The sequence below is a fragment of the Astyanax mexicanus genome, chromosome 1 (genome assembly GCF_023375975.1).
Source record: "Astyanax mexicanus isolate ESR-SI-001 chromosome 1, AstMex3_surface, whole genome shotgun sequence".
Lineage (NCBI taxonomy): Eukaryota > Metazoa > Chordata > Actinopteri > Characiformes > Acestrorhamphidae > Astyanax > Astyanax mexicanus.
Window position 1 is genome coordinate 124,560,545 of NC_064408.1, and position 18,459 is coordinate 124,579,003.

Genomic DNA, 18,459 nt, shown 5'->3' on the forward strand with positions numbered 1-18,459 from the left:
TCTGGTGCTAATTGAACCTAATCTCTGGGATGGATTTTTAATTTCTGGACCTGGATTACCCACCTTTAGCTACGCGTGAGTTTGGGTCATCCTTAAAGAACCATTCTAGGTTCCAAGCTGGTTAAGAGAGCGATGAGAGTAGGCAACACTGGCATCAAAAGCAAAAGTCATAAAATGTCATAATTAATCTGTCTGTGTTTATGAATAATTATAGGCTCAATATAGACACCTAATATGCAGTATATTAAGTCTTAGAATCTCTGCCTTTCAGTTGTCTTGCCTATTTAGCTGTATTTCCTTTTATAAAATAAACATTTACGAAATATGCCTTTTTCTATTAAAAATATTATTTATAATTTGCATATTTGCGTTTTTCGTACGTCCATATTTGATCCAATGCGGACATGTAATACGGAACTGCAAACCATTTCACTGTACGGTTCCTGAATTAGATCCAAAAAAGTGCGTTAGGCTGTGTTATACAGTTTTACAGCAGCTTGTGTAATTAATCCCCCAGGGTTTCTAGAGGTCAACACTCACACACACCCAGCCCCCACCAGTGCTTACCTCTCCCTGCTGCTTCAAAATCGCTCCAAATGAGTAAATCCATCAATCCATTTGCCAAATCTTCATTTACCTTTAAGAAATTTGAGGCATAAAAAATTATAATAACGATTGTAACGCCTTATTTAAAGGTTTGGCTGGGTTTACAGCTTACTAATGCAGAATCTTTGAAGAAAGACATGTGAATCAGCTCTGTCGACCAATCAGGTGCGGGGAGGGGTAACCCGACACTGTCGGATGTAACCCGACACTGTTACTGAGCAGAGAGTCCTATTTTTCTGCTTTGTTTACTGCAGAACTCTGTACATTCATATGCCATAGATTTGATAGCTTAAATATTATCTGCAACAAATAAAGACAAAAAGAGAATTAAATGAGTCCAAATTTTTGACTGGTACAGTGCATCTGGAAAGTATTCACAGCGCTTCACTTTTTCCACATTTTATTACGTTACAGCCTTATTCCAAATTGTATTAAATTAATCTCTTTCCTCAAAATTCTACACAAAATACCCAATTATGACCATGTGAAAAAAGTTTTCTTGAGAGTTTTGAAAATGTATTAAAATTTAAAAACAAAGAAATCATATTTACATAAGTATTCACAGCCTTTGCTTAATACTTTGTAGAACCACCCTTGGCAGCAACTACAGCCTCAAGTCTTTTTGAATATGATGCCACAAGCTTGGGACACCTCTCTTTAGGCAGTTTTGCCCATTCTTCTTTGCAGTACCTCTGAAGCTCCATCAGGTTGGATGGGAGACATCTGTGCACAGCCATTTTCAGATCTCTCCAGAGATGTTCAATCAGATTCAAGTCTGGGCTCTGGCTGGGCCACTCCAGGACATTCATAGAGTGGTCCTGAAGCCACTCCTTTCAGATCTTGGCTGTGTGCTTCGGATCGTTGTCCTGCTGAAAAATGAACCATCGCCCCAGTCTGAGGTCAAGAGCGCTCTGGAGCAGGTTTTCATCCAGGATGTCTCTGTACATTGCTGCATAATTCATCTTTCCCTCTATCCTAACTAGTCTGCCAGTTCCTGCTGCTGAAAAACATCCCCATAGTATGATGCTGCCACCACCATGCTTGACTGTAGGGATGGTATTGGCCTCGTGATGAGCAGTGCCTGGTTTCCTCCAAACATGACGCCTGGCATTCACACCAAAGAGTTCAATCTTTGTCTCATCAGACCAAAGAATTTTGTTTCTCATGGTCTGAGAGTCCTTCAGGTGCCTTTTGGCAAATTCCAGACGGGCTGCCTTGTGCCTTTTACTAAGGAGTGGCTTTTGCCTGGCCACTCTGCCATACAGGCCTGATTGGTGGATTGCTGCAGAGATGGTTGTCCTTCTGCAAGGTTCTCCTCTCTCCACGCAACGCTGGAGCTCTGACAGAGTGACCATCGGGTTCTTGGTCACCTCCCTGACCAAGGCCCTTCTTCCCGATCGCTCAATTTAGACGGCTGGCCAGCTCCAGGTGGTTTCAAACTTCTTCCATTTACGAATGATGGAGGCCACTGTGCTCATTGGGACCTTCAAAGCAGCAAAATTTTTTCTGTATCCTTCCCCAGATTTGTGCCTCGAGACAATTTTGTCTCTGAGGTCTACAGACAATTCCTTTGACTTCATGCTTGGTTTTTGCGCTCTGACATGCAGTCAACTGTGAGACCTTATATAGACAGGGGTGTGCCTTTCCATATCATGTCCAATCAACTGGATTTACCACAGATGGACTCCATTTAAGCTGTAGAAACATCTTAAGGATGATCAGTGGAAACAGGATGCACCTGAGCTCAATTTTGACCGTCATGGTGAAGGCTGTGAATACTTACCGTATTTTTCGGACTATAAGGCGCACCGTATTATAAGACGCACTATCAAAGAACGCCTATTTTCTGCTATTTTTCCATACATAGGGCGCATCGCATTATAAGGCGCGTTAAGTGACACTAGAAAGGGTGCCTATATCAAAGTGAACAGGGGTGGCGCCATGTTTCCCTTCCCCCACCGGGGGTGGTCACTTGCCGGTGGAGCGTCTCAGTATATATAAATCTAGCTCTTTCAAAGTCAAACGAGTGCTGGATATTAATCTACACAGATTCCTCTCCTGAAAACTGTTTATTTGGGTGAGTAACGTGCTTCAGTTTATTTACAGTAAGCTTAGATTTCCAGATGTCCACTAAGGCTTGCTGCACCAGCGTTAGCATAGCTATCCGCTAGCACGCTAGCTAGTCACCTAAACTAGTAAAGTTAACCCAAACTTAAACGACAGCGTTACACTGAGTAATCCTGCGTGTTCTGGTAAGACAGTGAGATATTAGCTAGCGATTCGTCCCCCGTAGCTTGTTTTAACACTGTAAACAAGCAGATTACAGGCTGATAAAACTCACCTCTGAGAGAGTTAGCGCTTAGCATCTAGCTAATGCTAGCCAGGCAAAGCAGCACAGACTTACAGGCCGATAACTCACCTCTGAACGGTGAACGCTTAGCGATTAGCATCTAACTCTAATAATACTGCTCCAGCAGTATTAAAAGTGCTAAATTTAGAAAATACTGATCTCTGAACAGTGAAAAAGCTAGCTAGCTAAGCGGTTAGCATCTAGCTAATGCTATTGCTGCTCTGCACGGAGTGTGTGTTTACTGCTCCTTACACCTGACGGGTAAAATTTAGATAATACTGATCTCTGAACAGTGAATAAGCTAGCTAATGCTATTTGCTGCTCCAGCCTCGGAGCTGCACGGCTCTGGACTCTGTATAGCACTGAAACTCTGTATAACGCTGCACGGAGTGTGTGTTTACTGCTCCTTACAACCTGACGAGTAAAATTTAGATAATACTGATCTCAGTGAATAAGCTAGCTAGCTTAGCGGTTAGCATCTAGCTAATGCTATTGCTGCTCAGCCTCGGAGCTGCACGGCTCTGGACTCTGTATAGCACTGAAACTCTCTTTAACGCTGCACGGAGTGTGTGTTTACTGCTCCTTACAACCTGACGAGTAAAATCCATACAAAAGGCGCACCGTATTATAAGACGCACTGTCAATTTTTGTGAAAATTAAAAGTTTTTAAGTGCGCCTTATAGTCCGAAAAATACGGTATGTAAATATTATTTCTTAGTGTTATATTTTTAATAAATTTTCAGAACTCTCAAGAAAAGTTTTTTCACATGGTCATAATGGGGTATTTTGTGTAGATTTTTGAGGAAAGAGATTAATTTAATACAATTTGGAATAAGGCTGTAACGTAACAAAATGTGGAAAAAGTGAAGCGCTGTGAATACTTTCTGGATACACTGTATATTATTGCTATATGCAATATTTGTAAGTTCATTGTGCAAAGCTACAGTCTACAGCTGGTTGGTAAAGCATGTAGTAAGGACAGGTATGATGCAGTCTGTGTGAGTCTGTATGTAAAAGGTTTTCATAACATCCCTCTGAAGACTTTTTTTTTTTCAGTTTAACTAGTCATTGGGGGTTTAGTGCACTATAGGCCCCTATAGTGCGGCCTAGGCTTCTGTTTATAAGTTTTTTTCCCTTTATATTACTTTTACTTTTATACTTATACTTTATAAGTAGTTTTAAAAGCAGTACTTTTAGACTAATAAAGGTTTGAGTTGATACCTCAACTTCTAAAAAAGTATGTTTGAACCCCAGTATCTATACTTCTACTTGAGTAATGAATGTGGATACTTTTGACACCCTTGGTCCTTGGTGACCAGCATCATCATGGACACCCTGCAATACCATGTCTAGCAGTAAAGCTGGAACAACATACTGATGGCATTTCTTTCCAGACAAATGCTCTTTGCAGACATGGTGCAATATCCCATCTAACATCTTTAACTTGTCCCACTGTTTGAGGGTTTTCTGAGTTTTGAATGTCTCCTTTGTCCTCTCTCACCTTGATGGCTTTCTACCTCATGTGTTATGTAACAGGATTACCTTGCTGTTTATCTTGAAGTTCCTCCAGCGACAGAACAGTTAGTTTACTGTGACCAATCGATGAGCAGGGTATTTGCTTTGAGCAAGATGAAGAGACTTGCAAGCAAAAGCAAGACAGTCAGCCTGTTGTGGCAGGGGGTGAGCATCTTTTGTGGTTTGATCGTTGAGCTATCGATAATCCACACATATTCGTAGGTCACCACTCTTCTTTCACACAATCAGGCCCACTCACTGGAAGATTTGTGAATGATCTCATGCTCCTCCATTTTTGAGAGCACCTGCCTTTTGCCTATAGCTTATGGTAGTCATTGGCTTTGCCGCTATCTAGTGTGTTCTTTCAAAATACCTTTTCATGTAGCTCTAATGACCATTCCTTCCAGTACGTCGACAATAAACAATTCAACATCAAGACATCACCTAACCCAAGTTTGTTTACCCTATCATGGAGACTGGAAGTTGGTAGCACTTAGTCTGCTTTTGATGTATCACCTTCACATCACTACAGAATGGCTGATGGAGGTTAAAGTCAAAAGTCACCTCAAGGGCCAGGAAAATAAATTAGCCACTCTTGACTTTCTCTTAAATATTACTGGCCTATCACATAAGTTCTGTGCCTTGACTGGGTTTCACCTATCTGCATTAATTGAAGCTACAACTCTCCCAACTATGATGATTTTCTTATGGGCTTGAGACCTTAGTGGCTCCATGAGGATGGCAATCCCCTCAGAAACTGTTGTGGTAGAACTATATAAATGCTTTTTTATATATAAACATTTTTTTCACGTGCTTGAACACTGTAGCTAATTATATATATATTTTTTATGGGCTAACAGGCTTCAAACGTGCTGTGCTCACCCAAATAAACTGTTTTCAGAAGAGATAAGTGTGTAGATTAATTTAGCGCTCCTCAGGACAAAAAAGTATTCAAAACTACTGGATATCAGTGTGAATCGCTCATTTAAAGTGGCCCTCTGAGCTTAGTGGAAGGCTTGAATGAAAAGCGACATAAATGTTTTAATTTAAATAATAATTTAAATAACAGGTGTGCCGAATTTTGACTCCCTGGCAGAATCCGACTTTCCTTCCTCACTGCAGAGAATACGCAGCGCTGTCACATTTTCGTAAAAGAAAATAAACTTCTTCTGTGCTGTACTGTTTATTAACATCATTATAACAGATTTCGTTCATTCCAGCTATTTGGGAATTCAGTTAAAAGCTCCATTTTATTGCTGTAACGTTACTTACTAAAAAATGTGGAATTTAAATCGGGTCTGGGCTTGTAATCACAGTTTATGAGGGCGGGCAGAGTCAGGCTGGATTTTTTTGCCCAATCTAAGCTCTAGTTGGATTGTTAGATTACTGTTTATCTTATTAAAATAATATATTATTAATTATATATTAACAGTAAATATGAGCTATTTTAAGCAGTAAGCTGACTCCGAATAACAGGCTGTGAGGTGGCTGATGTTGGGATAGACATTCCTGCGGTATTGGCATATAAATATAAAAATTCTGGTGTTATAACTTGTATCTCTCCTGCAAAGCGTTTATTTTGGTCAGTAACGCTCTTCTGTTTATTTATTATCAGCGTACATTACCAGTGTCTGCTTAGGCATGGATGTAATTAGAGAAATCTGTACCAGGTATGCCTGGCACCTGTGTGGCATGAATGTGGCATTTGGCCCCGCCCAAGATGGGTATCGGCGATCGGCCGACCCCAAAAACACCGATCAGTCCATCTCTACTTTATATTTATATTTCACTCAGAACACAGCAAGATATAAAGCCAAGCAAAGACTCTTGCAGAGCTAGTTTAGTTGTATATAACGAAAGAAAGACGGGTGTTGCAGAACTAAATAACTGTGAACGCCATAATGATCATTTTTAGGAGAATATGTTAAACACAGCTTAATAGTGAAATCTGGGGAGATGAGCAAGTTCACATCTGAAAACCTGGTATTTGACAATTTTACACCTGCTAAAATTATACTCCCCCTCTGATCTCAGCACACTGCGTGATGAAGAGCACATCACAATCTCAAATGAGAATTTGCCTGGAGACTAAAGTGACACTGAAAGTACACCAGAGCAATGTAAAAATAAAAATAGCTGACTTCAAGATTAAAGTTGTAATATTAAATAGGAAAAGAAGGCTAACTGTTTGGGCGGCCAGTATAAGAAAATCAGGAGCTGTTACAGGGCTGCTGTAATTATTATTAGTTATTTATATTAATAATGTGCTGCTTATTAATACTGTATTGTTACAGTTGAATAATACAGTCTCCAGATTTTGCCGTGAAAGCTTTGATACCGCTATAGCCTAGTCTTTGGCACCCCCCACCACGAGACGCAGCAGAGCTGTTACCTTATATTTTCTTTGTAACTGGTTTTAAAGAAATTACTATACCAATTAAGCATGATACAGGTGAGGCTAGGGGTAGTGACCCTCTCAAAAGCTAGACAGTGTGTTATTTAACTATAACAATAGAGTAGTAATAAGCATCAGGTTATAAATGTAGATCATTGGAACCCCGACTCATGCAGCTTTGCCATCAAGCTGCCGGTGCTCAGAGGCAGAACAATTGGTCCTGCTCCCTCCGGGTGGGTAGATGGCGCTCTCTTCCCACGTCACTCATACGGTGATGTCTGCAACACAGGGCGTCTGTGAGCTGATGTATCAGAACCGTGTCGCTGCGCTTTCCTCCGAGTCTGCTGGCTACTCGGCAATGCTGCATCAGCAGCAGCTCGAACAGAAGCGGTGGCTGGCTTCACATGTATCAGAGGAAGCATGTGTTAGTCTTCACCCTGCTGGTGTGTTGGGGCATTACTAGTGATAGGGGGAGTCCTAATGAGTGGGTTGGGTAATTGGCTGTGTAAATTGGGGAGAAAATGGAAAAAAAAAAAAACGTAGATAATTGATAATATAATAAGTCCCTTTTAATATTAATATTAATATCGCAGTTTTTTTCCCTGAGTAACAGCCACATTTCTTACACTCACTCTGCTTGTTGCCTAATCTAAATTGGCTGGCTCTCCTTTTTAATTTGTCTTGAAGCTGAAATGCTCCCAAAGTCGCACCCTGGATGATAACAAGACGTTGATGGGAACATTATATTAACTCTTGCACAGACACTGAAGTGTAAAACAAGAGCCCCTCGTTTGGAAAACGGCAATATCACGGTTGCAGCGGTTAAGCCCATGCGCTGAGATTTTCTCGTCAATAGCGCAACATTGCTGTACTGCAGTTATCACGACAGAATGTGATCTCGATTGGCTACCCCACAAGCCCAATTGTGACACATAAGGTAGAACGGGACTGTGGAGGGTCTGACTAGTGACTTCCAACATGCTAAGAACCCACTCTAAAGCATTCGAACTAGATGCAGCATTTTCATGGGTGTTTGAGGTGTTACTGAAGACAAATTGTGCTGATTTTAAAATAATGTGCTTTTCCTGATTAGTTTCTTCAGAACTAACAGCTTCTACAGCTGATGTACCCTGGACTGTACGAGTTTTAAGCACACTAAGAGGGTTGCATGACTGACTCTCCTTCTGATACTCATCTATACCCTCCTGAACTTCCTCAAATGACCATTTGTTCATGTGTTTACACTTGAAGACACTGTATAGGTCGGGGTTGTTGCAGTTTCGTATGAACATTATAGGAATCTCAGCATTGATGTTCTCCATCCTACCCCCATGGCACTGTAGATAGTTGGAGGCCCACTCTGCAGTGGGGTTTAACCTGACCCAGTGGTCAAACTGGGCTCTACTTGTCTTTGGGCTGTGTGGCATAGAAATCGGCGAGTGGCAAAGACGACACAGGACCATCGCTAAAGTAACGTTTTAACATATCATATATTTTCTCAGAACTCTGTGTTAAAGACAGAGCTGCTCTTAATTCTTAACTTTACTATGTTCTTAACCCTAGCCAAAAGATGACTTAAATTATAATTATGTTTGCTCTTTCTGTGTCAGGGAAACTATCTTTGGTTAGATATAGCTCCATGATATCTATCCACTCCTGAACAGTGTCATTTTCATTATCATCACCTCTGAACATTGGAGGTTCCTTTATATGTCTGACCAAACAATAAAAGTTATCTTTAAGAGGTCAAGTGAATTTTTGGGGATTTCAGTCTCTCTAGTACAGAGTGGTGCTAACGGGGCAGCAGTAACTTGGCTTTTATTGGCTAATATTTGACTTGCAATGGTCTTTAATAATCTGGCCCCCAAGTTCCCATATTTACTCACACAACTGCTGGATCACTTCACTGTAATTATCCCTGGGAGCTGAACATGTTGGCATCACTAGCACATTAGGAGGGGTACCCCTTGAACCTAAAGGGCTATCCTGGGTCACCTGTAACCCATGTGGGAGACCAGTTTTATGTAAACGTGTTCATACAGTCAAGGGACAGCCACACCACAATGAACAGCCAGACTTCTCATTTATTGCTGGAATTGCTTAATTTTATTTAACTAACCAGGTGCCGTTTTAGATTAAAAACAATGAGTAATGGATAGATAAATTAAACAAAACCAACCGTGAAGATATTACAACATATGTCAATATCACAAATATCATAATGGGCAACAAGTAATCATCTTTAGAAATAAACTACTCAAAACACTCAAATCAAACATATCTGAGCACAAGACACAGAGCAGAGTTAGCATAGCACACATGTACCTCTCTCCCTCTCCTGCATAGGGAAAAACTCATGAGCTACAAAAGCTGGGTATAAACACACTATTTACGCTGTGTGAGCTTCACTTTGAAGTTATAATGCCTTCTTCAGCAGATTTGTAAAGTTTATAGAGTGCTAAGCTAATCAAATAGGGATATTTACTTGAGAGAGAGTGAATACGCATCTTACCAGTTCAGCGGTCACCATGTGACTGTGAATTGCCCGGGAAAACAGGAGGCTTTCAGGTGTGGTGTCATGCTAATTAGTGCCCCACTACAACTGATAAATGGGAACCCCCTATAACAAACTTTTAACAGAAAAGAGAGCCTAAAACCCACATTTTTTAATAAAAGCTTTGAAGGAATTTTTATTCATCTGGTACTTCCCTTTTATTTATGTAAAATAAAAAAATATATATACAACAATTTTTATAAGAGTAAAAATATTACAGCTACATGCGCGACACCATCTGCAGCAAATGTTGTTATTATAAAATATAATATTATAGGGTGAAGAACATTAGCCTCCTGACAGCAAATCCACTCGGTTGCAGTCGGCACGGCAGTGCAGTGACGCATCTGCACCAGGTAAAGTTAGTGTTACCCACCCTCTCCACCTGTACGGGAACCGCTGCTGCTCCTCTGTATAAATCGGAGTGTAGGGTAATTTACCACAGCGTGACTTAGATAAAACTCGGATGTGAGAAATCCCAGAACATGAAATGATGACCAATGAGTCAGAGCTTAGAATTTAAAATATATTAAAGTTTACTGGAAAAATTTCAGCATTACAGATATATATAAAAGGAACACAAATTAATAAATATATATTAGAAAGAGTAAAAGTACATCAACGAGTCAACACATAGTGTAATAAAATCTCGATAGATCAACACATTCACAACCCAGAGAGAGAGAGAAACTAAAGCCAGTCGAGGGACAGAGAGAACCCCTCAGACTTCATCCAAGCAGTTATACACAGTGTTGGGAAGTAACGGATTACATGTAACGGCGTTACGTAATCAGATTACAAATTATAAGTAACTGTAATCCGTTACAGTTACTGCTTCAATAAATGGTAATCAGATTACAGTTACTCTGCTAAAATTAAAGGATTACATTGCGGTACTTTCCTATTTTTGCTCTTCCAACACTGACAAAACGCAAATAACATTTTGCGGTGAAATCGCTCTGATATGACAGGGAACTGTCTGCCCCTCCTCCCGTCTCGCTGCACACACACACACAGGGAGGAGGGGCAGACAGCGGCTCCGCACACACAACGAGACGAAATTAACTGACATTTTGGTCAACGAATAAAAACAAGACGAAAATGTTTGGCAGGGACGAAATCCAATCAGAACTGATTTAGTTCTGTGAAAGGTAGGGACCAGTTAGGAAGAGATCCAATCACTGCTACTTTAGCGAAGGTGGAGAGGCGGGATAAGCGGGGTACTCAACCAATCAGTACCCGCCTCTCCTGCAGTAGCGCTCAGTTACAAACCCGAGAATTAAACTGTCGTTACGGAGCTCGACTGGAAGTTAACTCGACAGTGTTCAGCAGGGAGAGAGAGAGAGGAGAGGCGATATATTTCTCCTTTGACGTCGCGAAAAACAAGATAACGTGTAAACCGCGTGGAGCGACTCCATCTCCGGTAAAAACACCACTAATCTTTCAGCTTCTGCAGACCAGAGTCACACAGATCTCCATGCAGAGATCCGCGTTTTAATACTGATGTTATTTCATGAGCTGATGTGTTTAACTCAGCAGTGCACTAAAACACAGAACTGATACAGAACCCTAACTCATTAAGATCAGATCATCTGCTTAGTCTCACACTGGGAAAGATATAGCTAGTGTTAAAGCAGGAACAGGTCAGAAAGGAACTCAATAATATATCCAAAATAAAACAAAAAAATAAGTCAATCTATGAACCCAAAAGTCTGTGTAAATTCCTTACAGCACTTTCTCATAAGTTTCTCACTTTAACTCATGAAGTCTCTCAGTACATCCTGAGAGCATCTCTACAGGACAGTGTGTGAAGGTGTGTTTTTGATCTCATTTATAGAATGTAGCTCCAGTAGGTGTGCTGGGTTAGTGCTGGAGATAAAACTAGATCCTTTAAAAGCTGTTTTTGCATCTACAGCTCTGTTTAAACTATAATTAACTATTCAGTTGTTTTATGACCTGATTTCTAGAGCAAAATTTTAAATGAAGCTGGATAATATGAGTTGCTTTCATCTTATAATATAATTTTAGTTTATAATACATGTAAAATATATATAGTCACACACCTATAATTATAATAATATACATTAAATCATATATAAATATATTTCACATTCAAACATTAACAATATTACTCAAGTGGTTATTAAACGTTTCATTTCATATAAGTGTATAGTTAATAATTCAAGGGAACTGATGAAAAAGCATTTACATTTACACCCTTTACATTTTAGTCGACTAAATTTACTGTAATTTTAGTAGACTATATTCTTATGACATTAAGTCGACTAAAACTAAGTTGACTAAATTACTAAATTGTGTCTAAAACTAAATGCTATTTTCGTCACAAGACTATAACTAAGACTAAATCAAAATTTGTTGTCAAAATTAACACTGGTGGCAAACCTGCAAGTAGATAGCTTACAGTTGTTGTTACATTGTTTGGTTTTAAATTGTTTTATCATCAATTTATAGAAGTGTTTCATAAAATTGTTTGATGAAATGGTTTCATAAGTATTTTTATAGAGTGATTGAAAAGGCTTTTTTATTTGTTTATCTATTTGTTAACTGGAAAGAAAAATAAAAGAATAATATGCAATATGTGGTTGCTACATTCATTCAGGCTTAAAAAAACGACAATATTGTAAGTAATCCAAAGTAATCAGATTACGTTACTCACTTGAAGTAATGTAACTGATTACGTTACAAATTACATTTTGAGTGATGTAATCAGTAATCTGTAAGGGATTACATTTTAAAAGTAACCTTCCCAACACTGGTTATACATTTATGCAAATGACATGTGATTGGACAGAACTTATCAATATGATTACGTCAGCAGAGTCCAGTTAACAGCATGTTGTCCAGTTTTAATGACGTGATCCGCTCCAGCCTGTCTGAGCAACAAGTTCTTATCATGGTGTTGTTCAGCACTGTGTCCTTCATGAACACAGCAGACAGTCCTTAAGTGTCCTAAAGTCTGTAAGAAGATGAAACGGAGGAAAAGAGAGGATGGAAAGATCTTCTGGTCTGTGTTCGACTTTACGCCGTGTAGAACAGGCATGCGCTGGATATCTGAGGAGAGGTTCCCAGCACTTCACTCAGATAGCTTGTTGTCTCCTAGTTCATATGCACTGGTCCCAGAACAGCAGAACAGCAGTGAAGCTTCTCTGCCACTCAGGGTCACGTTCTCCTCACAGCTCTCACTGTTGATGAAACACTCTGAGCTTCCTGATTCCTGAAAAAGTACAAACAACCTCCAAAGCCTTGTGTCACTGTGACAGTTAAAAAGAGAGTAATGTTCATAAGGTTGTTAAGTGAATTACTAAGTGAACAGTAAAAATAATAACTGTATATATATAAATGTATAAAACATTTAAGAATAAGAGTGTGAAGGTGTGGTTATCTCCAATCACACCCTTCAAGAAAAAAAAAGAAATTGGGAAGAAGCTGAATAAAGATAAAATGAGTTTACACTGTTTTCTTACTTTCTGTGTGTGTGTGTGTGTGTGTGTGTGTGTAGAATGGAATCTGGAGGGGTGATCAGAATGAAACCAGGACTTAAGAAATGTAAGTTAACACACACACACATAAACACACACAAACATACTCAAACACACACTCAGTCACGTACACACACAAACATTTACACACTCACAAAAACATACACATAAACACACACTCAGTCACTCACACAAACATTTACACACAAACATACACTCACACAAACATACACTCACAAACACACGAACATACACACACAAACATTTACACATACACAAATATACACTCACATAAAAATACACACACACAAACATACACGCATACACAAACATACACACACAAACATACACACACAAACATACACACACAATCACACAAACATATACACACACACACAAACATACACACAAACATACACACACACACACACAAACATACACACACAAACATACACACACACACACACAAACATACACACACAAACACACACACACACACACACACAAACGCACAGACATTCACACACAAACACAAACATACACACATAAACATACACGCACTAATACAAACCCATATACTCACATAAACACACTCTCTCTCTCTCTCTCTCTCTCTCTCTGTATCAGTGCAGTGTGTGTAATGTGTGTTCTTGTGTTCAGACGGCTGTGATTTCACACTGGATCCAAACACAGTAAACCCTGATCTCTCTCTGAGTGAGGAGAACAGGAGGGTGGAGTGTAGAGAGAAGCTGCAGTCGTATCCTGATCCTCCAGAGAGGTTTGATGTGTATCGGCAGGTTCTGAGTAGAGAGGGTGTTACTGGGCGCTGTTACTGGGAGGCTGAGTGGAGCGGAGGAGGAGCTGCTGTAGCTCTGAGTTATAAAACCATCAGCAGGAAAGGAGTAGGATTAGATTGTGGGTTTGGAGGGAATATAAACTCCTGGAGTCTGTACTGCTCTGATAACAGTTACTCTGTTCTTCACAATGATAACAGCACTATTCTCCGCCCTCCTCCCTCCGGCTGTAGGAGAGTAGGAGTGTATGTGGACTGTCCCGCCGGCACTCTGTCCTTCTACAGAGTCTCCACTGATACACCCTCACACACTCTCACACACTTACACACACTCTACACCACCTTCACTCAGCCCCTCTGTGCAGGGATTTGGGTTGATTATGGCTCCTCAGTGACTCTGAGTAAAATAGAATAACCCTGTGTGTAACAGAGTGTGTGTGTGTATGTGTGTGTGTGTGTGTGTGTGTGTGAGTGTGTGTGTGTGTGTGTGTGTGTGTGTGTATGTGTGTATGTGTGTGTGTGTGTTGGGGAGCTGTATAAATCATTTCTAATCCAGACTAAAGACTTGATTCAAACTGATTCATCAATCTACAGTTTATCACACTGTTTATGATTATTGTTATTTTTGTTGATTATTTTGTGTCATTTTATAATTTATATTCACAGAGCTTCTGTTACTGTTATACTGTTTACCATTTGTATGTGTTTCTTTATTCCTGTATTTCAGATTATTATTCTGTTTCTTTTACCTTATTTTTGAGTTTATTATTATATAATACATAAAAACATTAACATCAACTCTTGTTTTTTTATTTATTGTTAAATTGTTAAACTAAAAATATAGTTTTAAAAGCCATTTATGTAGTAATTTACATAGTAGTAATTTTACGTAATTGATGAAATAGTTTTAATGGCTTAAATAGCTTATCTTCATAAAAATAGCTAATGTGTAAATTATTTATTCAGTTATATTTTAAAATTATATTTTAACTAGTAGTGTTAATCAGTTACAAATGTTTCATTATGGATATTTAAATGTAAGAGAGAGTAACTAATACAGTCGCATCAATTGCTTAAAAAATATTGTATTACTATATTCTTTGAATTATTATTATTATAAATCTTATAATTATAAATTATAAAATCTATAATTATCATTATAAATAAGCTCTGTCTTCAGGAGTCTCTTAAAGAATCTCTCGCTATCTTTAAGAGACTCCTGAAGACTGAGCTCTTCAAAGAGCACTTACTCTCCTAACACCTCTAACTAATTACCTTCCACTACCAGATCAGGAGAATCTCTCACTATCTTTAATAAACTCCTGAAGACAGAGCTCTTCAAAGAGCACTTACTCTCCTAACACCTCTAACTAACTACCTTCTACTACCAGATCAGGAGAATCTCTCACTAACTTTAATAAACTCCTGAAGACTGAGCTCTTCAAAGAGCACTTACTCTCCTAACACCTCTAACACACTAACTACTTCTAACCTCATTTCCTTCTTCCCCTCCTTCACTTCTCTATCCCTTTATTTCCCTTCGACCTCCTTTAAGCCCTATATAAAATGGTTTATCTTAATTCCTATTACTTTGGTACTTGACTATTGTAAGTCGCTTTGGACAAAAGCGTCTGCCAAATGTAATGTAATGTAATGTAATGTAAAATCATATTTTAAAAATGTAAAAAAAGATGAAATGCTGGTATTTCCCTGTATTTTGGAGAGGCAGACCAAAATAATTAAGTTTGGTGTTGTTTGCCTGTTAATGTTTATAACTCCACTATCCAATATTAAATGAAAAGGCTATTAAATTCTAAAAAAGAACAATTATTACTGTGGATTTTTATCATAATGACCCTGTGAACATTGCATGCAACATAATATAGTTGCAAGAAAAAGTATGTGAACCCTTTGGGATTACTTGGATTTCTGCATAAATTGGTCATTAAACAAACACAGTCTGCTTAAACTAAAACCACACAAAAAAAATATGTTTGCAAAGTTTTATTGAACACAACACACACCACGAAGCGACACAAACAAATCCATGGAGGCAGGCGAGAGAAGTGCGGTTTGTAGCAGAGGATTGAGAAGCTTCTGTTAATGAGGTACAACCACTGGTTTACTCACCCCACTCCACAGTTTCACTCTTAACATGTGATTACAAAATAAAATACACAGGATGTCAGACTCGACCATATACACGGTTTTGTTGTATAAAAAACGCTCCTTGCTGCCCTGCTGAGAACAACAGCTTCAATGTTCAGATTTATAGTGTTAAATATTTTAAGCCAGGAAAGACTTTCTTTATTTTATATTTTATTTATAAAGGGAAATCAAGAAAAAAACTTATTTTATTATACTATATTTATTATATAATTAATTATTATATTTATGTTAAGAGAATTCAAGAGAAATTGTCTTTTATTTTTATAAAAAAATATTTTTTCAGAAAATAGTTCAACTTTAAATGTCTAGAGATACATTGGTGCTGTTAAAAATGCATTTCCAATAAAGGGAGTATTGGCAAAACTGGTTATAATGTTTATATTAAGGCTGCCTGTCTGAATGTCTGTCTGTCTGCAGACCTGTCTATTTGCCTGTATGTCTGCGCGTCTTTCTCCCTGCCTGTCTGTCTCTCTGCCTGTATGTCTGCCTATATGTCTGTCTATCTGCCTGTCTTTCTGCCTGCCTGTCTATCTGCCGGTATGTCTGCCTGCCTGTCTGTCTGCCTGCCTGCATGTCTGTCATTTACCTGCCTGTGTGTCTGCCTGCCTGTCTGTCTGAATGTCTGTCGGTCTGCCGATCTGTCTATTCAACTGTCTGCCTACCTGTATGTCTGCCTGTCTATCTGTCTGTGGCCTGCCTGTGTGTCTTTCTGTCTGTCTGCTTGCCTGTATGTCTGCCTATATGTCTGTCTATCTGCCTGAATGCCTGCCTGTATGTCTGCTTGTCTGTCTGTCTCTTTGCCAGCTGTTATTTTAATATATCTGTTTTAAACTATGATTATTTTTGTATTGACTCTGTCGCCCCCTGGAGGTGTAAGCGCGCGCTGCAGCCGTTACCCTGGGCAACAGTTTAACAACACTGCAGTGCTGGAGTTGACGGAGCTGCAGTAAATAAACAGAGGTGCGTACAGACCCAACAGACTGTCTAATATTACAGAAATATTCATATTTACAGAAATTACAGACTCTAATAACCAGTAAAACAACTCTAAACTGCAGCGTGTTACACTCTCTTCCTCTCTGTTACACTTCATTTACTGTAAAACTGAACACTGTAGTCCACTTTTGCAACAGACACATTTCTTAATTTCTTTATTTTCCTCAATATAAATGTGACTGTGTTATTATGTAGTTTATTGGCTATGTGAATACACATATTGACAGCTTTCATTCTTTTACAATTGTTTGTGCATTTACTGTTATTGTGTAGTCATTTCAATTGAAGCTACAATGTAGAAATTAAATAAAATAAAGAAACAGAGAGAAACAGGGAATGAGAAGGTGGGTCTAAACTTTTGAAGTTGAAAGTTAAACTCATCCAACCTTTCTCGTTTCAGGAAAGCAGATTGAGTGGAGATGCCTAAATTTCGTGAACTGGGAGCAGAGTCTGCACCTCTTTCAGACAGTCGTTTACCACCTGATCCTCCCGGTCTAATAGCCAACAGATACGTCATCCAGCAGAGCCTGGGGAGGGGCAGCTTCGGCACTGTATTTCTCATTAACGACACTAAAGCAGCTCCGGGAGAAAAACTGTGAGTCTTACCTAATCTACAGTACAGTACATTACTCTAAAGTACACTACAGTACTCTACAGTACACTACAATACTCTACCATACCATAACAGTACACTATACTACAATAGAGTACAGTACTCTACAGCACACTACACTACATTACAGTACTCTACAGTACAGTACTCTAAAGTTCAATATCAAATGTAACACTGTCTGGATAAGCTGGATAAAATAATGCAATAATTTAACTGGATTTTTTTTTGCATTTACTGTTTTTGTAAATCAACACTGGCACCAGTTTCGAAGTTAAAAGGTAGCAAGCTGGAAAATCGATTAGCATTTGGTGTGTAAAAATAGAAATAAATACATACAAAATTAATCTGTCCTTATAATTATATGTTTAGTGTGATTTTTTAAATGGGATATGGGAATTTGGGATAAATTCTTTTGTCAAACTATAACTTGAGATGACTTCAGTATGAAATGCAGAGGACCTGCTAGCTAGTTCATCAGTATTAATCAAATCAAATCAAATCAAATTTCTTTGTATAGCGCTTTTTACAACTGGTGTTGGCACAAAGCAGCTTTACAGAAACATGATTACAGGACAAAGAATCAGGCAATCCTGCAGAGCTCCTCTGAATTTTAGGAACTACTAATAAACCAGCACCCTGAGATCTAAGTAATCGCGGTGGTTCATAACAGGAGATGAGGTCTTGTAAATACTCAGGAGCGAGCCCATGTAGGGCTTTACACATTACAGGAGAATTATATAGTCTATGCGGAATTTGACTGGAACCCAGTGCAGTGCTGACAGTACTGGACTAATATGGTAAAATTTTCTCGTTTTAGTAAGGACCCTGGATGCAGCATTTTGAACTAGCTGAAGTTTATTTAAGTTACTGCCGGAACATCCAGACAGTAGCGCATTACAATAATCTAGCCTTGAGGTAATAAAGGCATGGACTAATTTTTCTGCGTCATGCAGTGATAGGGCATTTCT

At 38.9% G+C, this 18,459-nt stretch overlaps 1 protein-coding gene and 1 long non-coding RNA gene across 13 annotated transcripts in view; one reads left to right on the forward strand and one right to left on the reverse strand.

Moving 5' to 3' along the window:
* LOC125784790 (uncharacterized) overlaps positions 1–18,459 on the reverse strand; it is a 255,427-nt gene that overhangs the window by 220,122 nt on the left and 16,846 nt on the right. The gene's annotated exons all lie outside the window — the stretch shown is intronic.
* Positions 1–18,459, forward strand: part of LOC125780488 (NACHT, LRR and PYD domains-containing protein 12-like) — a 543,312-nt gene that overhangs the window by 220,048 nt on the left and 304,805 nt on the right. Inside the window, exon 12 of one of the 12 annotated variants that reach the window (XM_049468305.1) lies at positions 13,581–14,307. The exons of the other annotated variants lie outside the window; for them this stretch is intronic. Coding sequence (XP_049324262.1) covers positions 13,581–14,128 — 548 coding nt within the window. The 3' untranslated portion in view covers positions 14,129–14,307. Of the gene's footprint in view, positions 1–13,580; positions 14,308–18,459 lie in introns of those variants that run through there. 12 annotated transcript variants of the gene reach the window in all.